Source organism: Equus quagga, chromosome 4 (genome assembly GCF_021613505.1).
Source record: "Equus quagga isolate Etosha38 chromosome 4, UCLA_HA_Equagga_1.0, whole genome shotgun sequence".
In the NCBI taxonomy this organism is placed as follows: domain Eukaryota; kingdom Metazoa; phylum Chordata; class Mammalia; order Perissodactyla; family Equidae; genus Equus; species Equus quagga.
The window spans coordinates 70,236,236-70,247,116 of record NC_060270.1 but is presented as its reverse complement, the minus strand read 5'-3'; the positions used below and the strand labels follow the sequence as shown (position 1 = coordinate 70,247,116).

Here is a 10,881-nt window from a genome sequence, read left to right as displayed (position 1 = left end):
GAATAATGTCTGGCACAAAGCAAATCAACTATCATTTAGTTGATATAAGTAATCACTTTAATTCATTTGGAGAGTGCATCCTACACACACATACACATTTGTACTCGTAGGGTAGATACATTGAATAAATCAGCAAGGACAAACAAAATCATTACGGCGCTTGCCTCAATAAAGGGGAACTGGGAGAAGGAAGTGTTAACTTGAGTGGAAGAGAAACTTCCAACAGTACACGCTTAAAACATTCACATAATTTAAAAACAGGTAATACAATCATTCGGAGAAGGCGTTAAAATAAAAACAGTACACTGAGAAAAATTTCGCTCTCAATCCACCCCCTATTCACACAGTCCCACGTAAACTTTCCTTTTCCCGTGTATTTTTTGCAAATACGAACGCAGTTTTTTCTCGCTTTTACACGAAGATTGCAACCTCTCCACATTTTTCTGCACCCAGCTTTTTGTGATATTCTTTAACACCGAAGCATTCCCCGCTCCCCCATCTGCTGCCGCATATAACAAATACACCCTGCAGGCTAAGAGCCGCGCTAGCCCGCACCACCGCCAAGCCCGCCCCCGCTTCCCCGAGGCCCACGTGCTCCGAGGACCACCCCTCCCCCCCACCGTGGGCTGTTTCTGGCGATGCCTGTCTGAAGAGCCTCAGACGGAAGCCCCGCCCACTCCCCCAGCCCTGCCCCCTGGGCGCGCGCCCCGGCTCTAGACGCGGCAGGGAGGTGCCTCAGGCAGCACAGCGGACAGCCCGGCCTTCTGCGCGCCGTGGACCTTGGAGGACCCCAGCGACGGCCGTAGCGTAGGGCCCGGTGGACGCGGCGGCGGCTTTGGCGGTGGCGGCGGGCGTTGTGAGCGACTGCGCTGGTTGTCTTTGGAACGCTTTTCGCTGGCCGCCGTCGCCGCGCTGGCTGACTGTTGTGGAGCCGGCGCCATGTCTGTGAGCGAGATCTTCGTGGAGCTGCAGGGCTTTTTGGCTGCCGAGCAGGACATCCGAGAGGCGAGCCCCCTCTCTCCCATCCCCTTTCCCTTTCCTTGCCTAGCTGGGCCGCGTCGCCCGGCCCTCCTCCGTCGCTCAGTCTCGAGCGGCGGGGAAGCTTCTGGGGGTGGGTTGATACGCCTCTTGTTTGAGCTTAGGGCACGTGCCTTCCCCCACCCCCGATTCTGCTGCTCTGTTGTGATTCCCTGTGTTCGGGTCTTGGCTCCTCGGCATCACCTACTTTTTTTGAGTGTCAGTTTCCTTACTTTTAGACACTGTGCAGGTCGAAGGCTGGGCAGTCGGGACTCAGACATCGCGCGTTTCATGTGTTCGTTGTTGGTGTTTTAAAAGCACGTGTGACTTCTCTTTAAATCTTTCCTATGGCTTCTCATTCTACATACGATAAAACTTTACACTGTACTGTGGCCCACAGGTGTCCCTCCCTCCTTCCCTCCCACCCATCCGTCCGTCTATCTCATTTTCGCCATCTTTCGTTGTATGTTGTGTTCACTTTACCTCACTTTCACTTTTCTAGTTCCTCAAATACTTTCCTGCTTCAAGACTTGTGTGTACTGTTTGCTTTTTCTGGAATTCGATCCTTTCCACTCTTTTCCCGGTTATCTCATATTCCCGTCCTTGACGTCGCAATCTAAATGATTTTTTTCCCTGTCATATTTTGTAGTATCGCATTAACATTCTAAAAAGTTCGGCGATTTTTACTTTTTAAACGTCGGTCTTCCCCATTACACACTAACTGCGGGAAGGAAGGGACTATCTGCTTGGTTCCCCAGTAATTTATACAATGCCTAGCTTGTACATGTGCTCAGTGAGTATTTGTAAAATGAGTGAATGAAAAATACCCAACCCTTGAATTGCATTTCATTCTTCACCTTACAAATTATGTTCAGATGCCTCATCTCTTTTGAGGTTTATAGTGTTCCAGTGGGATATTTGGGGTGAGTGGGTGGCGATTATCTTTTGAAGGCTTCATGAGGCATCTAAGGCTTTTTGCTGACTTCCTAACGATCTCACAGAGGAAATAAGCGGAAAAGTGAGGGTTCAAACCTGGATATTTTCTGTGCCAGTTCAGCCCTTGTAAAAGATTGTTAGTGTCTTGAATGTGTGTGAAAATGTTATGGATCAAATATGGTATTTAATATATTTGGTTTGAGGCTGTGATAACATGGTTGAATTTATCTGATACTTTGATTTTTAATTCTTTAGGAAATCCGAAAAGTTGTCCAGAGTTTAGAACAAACAGCTCGAGAGATTTTAACTCTACTGCAAGGGGTCCATCAGGGTGCTGGGTTTCAGGACAGTAAGTTCTTTATTTTGATTTTTAAGGTTTTTATCTAATTTATCAATCTCTCCTTTAAAGAGTTGATTTCTATCCAGAAGATATTTTATGTCTGTATCATTTTATTATGAAAAAATTTTCCTTGTGCTTTATGGTGAGTAAAAATTTCTAGAAGTGAATTGATCATTTTATGGGTTTACAGAATTCTGTACTTTGGTTGATTTTTCACTTATGTTTTGAATAGGTTTTACTGGTTTAAATAGGAATGTTTCCTATTGTGATGGAGTTCTGATGATAATTGTAGTAGTTTCATATAGCTTTCTTGTGTACCTAGCAACTTTTATTTGGCTTTTTAAAAAAAAAACCCAACTTTTCAGTCTTTGAGTATGGTTTAATATGCATCCATAGATATGAAATGGCCAGTGTAAAAAGTTTTCAGTGTGTTTACAGTCAGCTCCTTGAATGGAGATCAAGTATGATAAGTTTAGACATGAGACCTCCGTTGTAAGATGTAGCCAGCACAACTGAAAGAGCTGAGTGTATTTTGAGGTAGAGAATGCTATGACTATAATTTGTAGGCGTCAGAGGAAGGTCATTTTCCCTCAGTGATATGAAATTGGTCAGACTGACTGGGAATAATTGATAGCTTCTTTTTGACCAAATATGGGAGCTGGAAGCAGTCCAATTTTAGGCTTGCATTGAGTGCTGACTAGGAATAGCAGCTGGTGCACAGCCCATTAGGGATGAGGTTATGTATGACAGCATACCCACACGCTTCCTAATGTTCCATTTCAGTAAGTTTTTGTTTATTGATTAATCGGTAGGGAAACCAGAGATTAAATTTTGAGAGCCAGGTTGAAAAGCAGAGATGCATACCCTACATTTGGTCATGAAATTTGAAAAATGTTGATTTATTTCTAGGTAGGCTGTATAGATTATAAACCAAGAACTGTATTTGAAATTTGGTAAGTCTTTCATTATTATGTTTGATTATCTTTTTTGATCAGTTCCAAAGAGGTGTTTGAAAGCTCGAGAACATTTTGGTACAGTAAAAACACATCTAACATCTTTGAAGACCAAGTTCCCTGCTGAACAGTATTACAGGTTTGTAAGAAAAGTAGCGTTATTTTACAACGTTAGGTGAAAAAAGGTAGAAAAATTACGTGTACTGAATGATTGCTTAGAACTAGGTAGAAATCCTTCTATGTAGGAGAAACAATGGAAAGAAAAAGAATCAAACTGTTAGTAGTGGTGGTATTTTAATGGTGACAAAATTGGTGATTTTATTTTTTTCCCTCCTTTTACTTTCAAAGTTTTCTTAAGGAATATGTGTAATTTTTGCAATGAAAAAGTAATTAAGAAAATATGAGTTGTATGAAAGTCAATATAGAGACTATCTTTTTAGTACATTCAAGTTATTTGTGAGATTGGATGAATCCTATCTGTGCGATTAAGGTTATGGGATTAGGTGACAGTATATATGGAGTTGAGTTTTACCTCAAAGTTTGACTTTCACTATCAGGTCACATATTTAGCTGATATTTTAGCCATATCTCATTGACTCTACAACAGCATTAATTTTAAGATAACACCATTATTTTATGTACCACTAGGGAAGAAAATTTGTTGCCAATCGTAATTGTGAAACATGTAGATTGTAAAATGCATCCTGATTTCTCAGATGGTAAACTGGGAAAAACTACATCTGAGTATTGATGAAATATGGTAAATAAGAACCTAAATTTTCTACTTATGTTTGTTTTCTCAGTGAAAAAGTTGTTCTTTTAAGACACGTATGTGGGAAATAAATAATTAGGACATATGTGGAGAGTGGATAGTATAACCTCACAAGGTTTTTTTAAGGCAGGGCTCAGCAAACCTTTTGTAACCTGCTGCCTCAGGCAGCTGAGAATTGCTTTTATATTCTAAAGAGTTGTTACAAAAAGTCCGAAACGGGCCGGCCTGGTGGCGGAGCGGTTCAGTTTGCGTTTTCTGCTTCTGCGGCCCGGGGTTTGCTGGATTTGGATACTGGGCACACACCTAAGTCATGCTGTGGCCGGCATCCCACATATAAAGTAGAGGAAGATGGGCATGGACTTTAGCTCAGGGCCAGTATTCCTCAGCAAAAAGAGGAGGATTGGCAGCGGATGTTAGCTCGGGGCTTATCTTCCTCAAAAAAAAAAATAAAAAATAAACCCAAAAAGCCCCAACAAAACACCCACGTAAGGATATGAATCAGAGACTGAAAGTGACTGGCAAAGCCCAAGATATTTACTGTCTGGCCCTTCACGGGAAAAGTTTGTAGACCCCTGCTGTAAGGTAGGAAATGAAGCTTAGAGAAGTGGGACAATAGGTTTGGCAGAGTCTTTGGACACTTTATGGTTTGGAGGTCACACACTGGCTGCCCTCTGGCTGATTTGGCCCTCAGAAGGTTTTATTTGATCTGCATTTTGTTGAAAAATTTTTTGAATGTTTTGCTACTTGTGAAAATCAGGAGGCATAGCATAAATATGCAGGGGTTTTAAAATTTCCTATTCCTATTTCAGGCTTCTAGTTCAGTTAAACTACTGCAGTTTCCTGAGGTTTAAGTCCATGTGTTTAGTGATTGCGAATAGTAGTTATTTCTTATACGTGTGAATCAGGGTTTTCTTGATAGCCCACGCTCGGATCAGAAGGTGGGCATCAGTGAGGTGTTGAGGCTGCTGTGCACTTGCAGTGCTCCTCGGTCTTCAGTTGCCAGTTCTTATTGCTCTCAGCAGCATCATTGTTTTTATTGATTAAACTTCTAAAGTACAGTTGCTCTTCTTATCCATAATCTTCAATTGTAAATTTTTGTATTCATCGAAATTGCATCGTGCTTCTCTTTATTAAACCTGAAATAGATAATTGTTATAAATTTGAACTTGCAAAATGTATGCTAAATCTGTGTAATGTATTTAAATGTCATATTGCTTCTACATGTTTTATATGTTGGGGTTTCCCGTAAGATTCTGTTTGAGAAGCATGGCACTCCTGAAATGGGTGAGCATGACTGTACTGTGTGTCTTTGGGCCCCAGTGCCTCCGCCTAAATGCGCTTGTGCTTGCGCAGGTTTCACGAGCACTGGAGGTTCGTGTTGCAGCGCTTGGTCTTCTTGGCAGCGTTTGTTGTGTACTTGGAGTCAGAAACGCTAGTGACTCGAGAAGCGGTGACAGAAATTCTTGGCAGTAAGTGTCTTCGTCAGTGTTGATCTGCAGAGTGGGGCATGGGAGCTTAATTTGTGGTGGGAGGGTCTGCTGCTTGTACTTTCTGTTTATGAAAACGAATAAGAGCTAAACAGAAAACCAGTTACTTGGAAACAAAAACTAAAAGTATGTAGTGGCTTGTTCTTTGTATTTGGGTGTTTCTTTTAGTTTTTAAAATTTCGTTTTTAAAAATTTCAAGCCTAAGGAGGAGTTGAAAGAATAGTACAGTGAACACCTGTTTCAGCCTACGCGGATTCACCACTTAACTTTTGCGTCAGAGTCTCCTGTGGGTGCGCGTGTGTGTGCATGTGCGAACCCTTTGAAAGTCACTTGTAGGTACCGTTAATTCTCCTGTAAGTGCTGCATCATGTGTCTTTGAAAAACAAAGGTATTCTTTGGCATAACTAGATACCATTCTTGATGGTACTACTTTTTGAGAGAAGTATGGAAGAGAAAATTGAATTTTGCTTAAGAGCTTAAAAAAGCCACAGGGAGGGCTGGTTGCCAAGGTTGTGAACACATTAAAAAGACAGTTTTAAAAGATTCACCCTTTTTGCACTTACTTGGAGAGAAATTGTATATGTGTGTGTATATATATATATATGTGTGTATATATGTATTTTTTTTATATTCTTAAGCTTAAATTGTATTTACCTCATGACCTTATCTTTACTTTCATATATTTTTTAGTTGAGCCAGATCGAGAGAAAGGATTTCATCTGGATGTAGAAGATTATCTCTCAGGAGTTCTCATTCTTGCTAGTGAACTGGTAAGAAGCTTAGTAATTTGCCATTTGCTTTTTGATCTTCCCAGCTTGCTGTCATTTTTTTAAATAGGTACAAAAATTCAGGAAGGCTAATTCTTTTCTAAGCCATCTATTGGTCACCAGGTAGTCATTGACTGTGCACTGTATGCGTTAGGTTTTGCTAATCATCAGAGAAATGCCAGTTTAAACGATGAGGTGGCTGTGCATACTTGCTAACGGGTGAATTTTTAAAGGATGATAATACTTCTTCCTTCCAAAGTAGTGGCAAGACATATATTCCTGGTAACTGTTAATTCATATCATTGTTTTAGAGAGCAATTTAACTATATAACTGTATGAATTATTCTTGCTTTTATCCTCTTAATCTCTTCCCTGAGAAATTGTCCTATAAAAAAAATTCTAAGGGAAGAAAAAGCTGTTATAAAGGTGTGCACTATCGTCTTACTCAAATTTATGATAAATTGTAGACTATGGAGACTCTAACAAAAGGGAAGTGATTTCTTAAGTTATTAAGTTGGTTAGTAATACTACGCAGTTGTCAAAAATGTAATTATCAAGGCCATTGTGGAAAAGTTTTGTGGCCTGAGGGTCTCCCAGTTGTGATGTGGAGGACGTGCTAAGGAGGAGCCGTGTTGTAACGCGTCCCCGTTCGTCTTTCCTTGGGCAGTCAAGGCTGTCAGTCAACAGTGTGACTGCTGGAGACTACTCCCGGCCCCTTCACATCTCCACCTTCATCAATGAGCTGGATTCCGGTTTCCGCCTTCTCAACCTGAAAAATGACTCCCTGAGGAAGCGCTACGACGGCTTGAAGTATGATGTGAAGAAAGTAGAGGAGGTGGTCTACGATCTCTCCATCCGGGGCTTCAATAAGGAGACGGCAGCGGCTTGTGTAGAGAAATAGGAGGCTCTCCTGGCGCTGGCCCTGCTGAGCTCGGTGGTCGCCAGTGCCTCTCACGGTAGTTAGGACGCCCCCGTTGCTAAACACCGCACGCTTTATTTTCTTAACCAGTTGTGTGGTGTAAGTATCAGAATTGAAACACTTTTTGGGGGGGATAAAAGAATAGCCTTTACAAGGACAGATTTTGCTTTGTTATTTCAGTGAACTTGCTCTGTATTCAGTGTATTTTAGTTCTGTCAGACAGTGTAAATGTCAATCTCTTTGTGTAAAGTCCTTTTCTTGCTTACCCGGATGCTGTTGACTGCGGAGTTTATTGTCTTGTTTGTGATTCTTCCAGAAGTGATCCTTGATGTTTTCTATATCCAAATTAGCCATCCATACCCAGGTATAGCCTGGATACAGTATAAAAATAGATAATTAAAAAGGATGGTTGCCATGCAAAGGACAATTTATTTTATATTTTCCTTTCTTCTTTTAAGCCTTGTGAGTAAATCACATGTTGAAATTTTTTGCAAGGGAGTTAAAGCCCCAGAGTTCTCTCTCACTGCCATCAAAATAGAAAAGATTAAATTGTAAAGTCAAGTTCCACAGATTATTTTGAGAAGTTTTTGTATAAGGGATTGAGTAACATCTTATCGTTTGGCTCTATTTACCAGGTGGGGAGTAGGGCTTAGTGTTTTAAACACGTCTGTTTTCTGATGTTGCCTTAACATTCTGCTCTTGTAGCAATTACAAATTGTTTTCACACACATCTTCAACTAACACTGCATATGCTAGATTTCTAAGCTCCGAAACCTTTTTTCTAGCAGCCAGCTCGACTGTTCGGTCTGGGAGAGTAAAGCCACCCAGTCACGTTAATTAGCAATACACTGACTGGCATGTTCTGAGAGAAAAGTGCTGTGCTTTGTCTGGAAGAAAGAGAAACCTTGGATTAAAAAAAATAAAAAATCAGCTGATTTGGTCATGTTTTTTAGAGTAAGCAGTTTCGGTTGTCGATGGCTGTCCCAGCAGTCAGGTTTTAGACTTGCAGTTTTGAGCAAGTCACTTAAATCTTGTTGGCACCCTCCTCCTCCTCCTCCCCATTTTCAGGTAGTACTAAGAATGCTTGCCATGTAACTTTTGCTGTTGAATTGAAAGTATTAAAATGGTGACTTAATCCACGGCTTTTTTGGAGCTCACTGCAAGGAGGGTGCAAGTGTTTCTAGAATAATATGAAGTATTTAGACGTATTCCCCTCTCATGCCTAATACTAGTTTGGGCTTCCTATTGGTATAGTAGGACATTTGGCATTGCCATCGGAGCTGTTAGCAGGCTGAATTAAGGACTGACCAAATTTTCCATCATGAGGAAAGTAGAAATGAGGCATAAATTGCTATGCATTGTTGGATTTTAGAACAATTTTCTTGATAGCTCTTTCTGCAGAAGAGTTTGTAGAAAGAAAAAGTGTTAGGATCTTTAAAGTGCCTAGGATGGTCATCTAAAATGTGTACAAATAACACTGCCTGGATTGAGCATAAAAGGCTTTTAATTACATCATCAGACATGCAGTAAGTTTGAGAATAGTTTTCTTTGTATTGATTCTGCTTGAGAATATTAAAGTTCTTGGCAGAAGTTGTGGATTTCAGTTTTAACAAATGCATTTTAAGTGGAGAAGCACATTCTGGTCTTAAACTCCATTTGAGAATTTAGAAGTGTCATGTTTATAATTATTCAGTTGTGTTTGTTGCTGGCTTGTTGTAAAGCAATAAAAAAATTTTCTTTTGTTTTTTGGAGTTTTTTTGGGTCTGTTTGTAACTTATTCTGCTGCCAGGAGAACTCTTCTATATGGAGAATAAATTCTGAATGTCTTTTTGAGGCTAAAGAAGACCAGGGTGATAAGCGCATAGTGCTGTGTAATGGGTAAGATAATCGAAGGACACCAAGCACTCAGAGTTCTCTACTGTGAAGTGCAGGTAACGTGTGTGATCTACCTTGATTGGGAAATTACAAGATTTTTTTTCCCCACTAATTTTATTGGGATCATAATGGTTTATAATATTGTATAATTTCAGATGTTCATTATGGTTTATCAAAATTACAAATATTTTAACTGAAGATGTTGAGAAGCCTTGGCTCTGGTTTTAGTACACCAGAATTACTTTTTTCAGTTGTAGAAAATCAAGCAGGTTAGAGAAAGTAGAGGTGAATTAATGGATGCTCTCTTTGTAGATTTATTTACAAGAAGAAGAGAACTTCATAAATACTTGATAAGATTTGCTGTGTCTTAAACTTGAACAGTAATATGAGTAATGCTTAAGAGAATTTTAATAAAGAAGGAGAGCTTCTTTTGGAGTGTTTTGAGACTTTTACTTAAACAAGTAGCTAAAGAGATGAGATGAATATGCAGGTTGCCACTGACAGTTTCCTAATTGTGTACTCAGAAATTATAGGGAGCTTGTTGCTTGGTCTGGACTGAACTATTTATCCTCTTTGGGTAGAGCGTTGTTATGCCTGACACCAAAAGAAGACTTTTCCTTACCCTGTTTTCTTAGTGTTCACTGTAATAAGCATTAAACAAATAAAAACAATCTTCCCTTTCCCCAAACAATAAAAACAAACCTTTAAGGGAGGTGAAGTTGACTAGACTGGGTGGTTGGGAGAGGGAGAAGTCTAGCTTTACTGTCAGGTTTCAGGTCTGGATGACTAAGTGGATTTAGTGCTGTTAACCAGGGTGGGGGTCGTGGGTGGAAAAACATGTCTGGAGGGGGCTGGGTAGATGAGGTGTTTGCTTTTGGATGCGTTGGCTTTATGATGCCTGTAGAGCAGCCAGGTGGGTATCTAGCAGGACTTTGGGCTGGAGGGAAGCTGGGAGCTAACCTGGAGAGAGCTTTGGGTAGTAGCTTAAGCATATCTGTGGTGGATAAATCAGGAGAGTAGGTACCATCTCCCTGGAGGGCATGTAGAATGAGAAAAGTAATGAGCTGAGGACAAAACTGGTTAACAGCAGTGTTTAGTGAGTGAGGTTGAGGAAGGAGAATCCACGCGGAAATGGAGAAATGGTTAGAGAGGTTGATGAGACAGGGAGGGGGCTTGTCACGGAAGCCAGGGGAATAATGAGGCTTTAGAAGGATTTTTGGGGTGAGAGATTTCTTTTTTCTTTTTATTTCTTCCTTTCCTTTTTTGGTGAGGAAGATTGTCGCTGAGCTAACATCTGTGCCAACCTTCCTCTATTTTGTATGTGGGATGCTGCCACAGCATGAGCGGTGTGTAGGTCCATGCCTGGGATCCGAACCCGTGAACCTGGGCTGCTGAAGCAGAGCGTGCGAACTTAACCACTATGTCACCAGGCTGGCCCAGGGAGAGAGATTTAAAATACATAATTTCATAGCCGGAGAGCCTCATGACTGTCAGGCGAGGCTGGGTGATGCTGTGGTAACAGCCCCCAGAAGTCACAGAGAACAAGGTATATTTCTCACTTGCACTCCCCATTCATTGCAGTTTAGCTGGGGGGTCTGCTCCATGTTGTCCTCATCCAGCTGACAGAGCGCCACCAACTGGACCATTGCTTGATCCTCTGGGAGAGGGAAAGAACTGTGGTGGGTTTTGCACAAACACATGCTCTGGTTTGGAAGTGACATTACTTCCTCTGGCTGTTCGTTGGTTAGAACTGGACACGTGGCCTGCTATCCACCCAGTGAAATCCTACCTTGTAGGATAAGAGTCGGAAGATGG

The 10,881-nt window shown here is 41.1% G+C and overlaps 1 protein-coding gene across 1 annotated transcript; it reads left to right on the top strand.

Annotated features, from left to right (window-relative positions):
• Nucleotides 1–793: 793 nt before the first annotated feature.
• Nucleotides 794–8,935, top strand: TSN (translin). Its single transcript, XM_046659357.1, has 6 exons — nt 794–1,005; nt 2,209–2,302; nt 3,289–3,385; nt 5,372–5,487; nt 6,196–6,275; nt 6,940–8,935. Exons 1-6 carry the CDS (start codon nt 940–942, stop codon nt 7,171–7,173), a joined length of 687 nt encoding a protein of 228 aa, XP_046515313.1. The 5' UTR covers nt 794–939; the 3' UTR covers nt 7,174–8,935.
• Nucleotides 8,936–10,881: the final 1,946 nt, after the last annotated feature.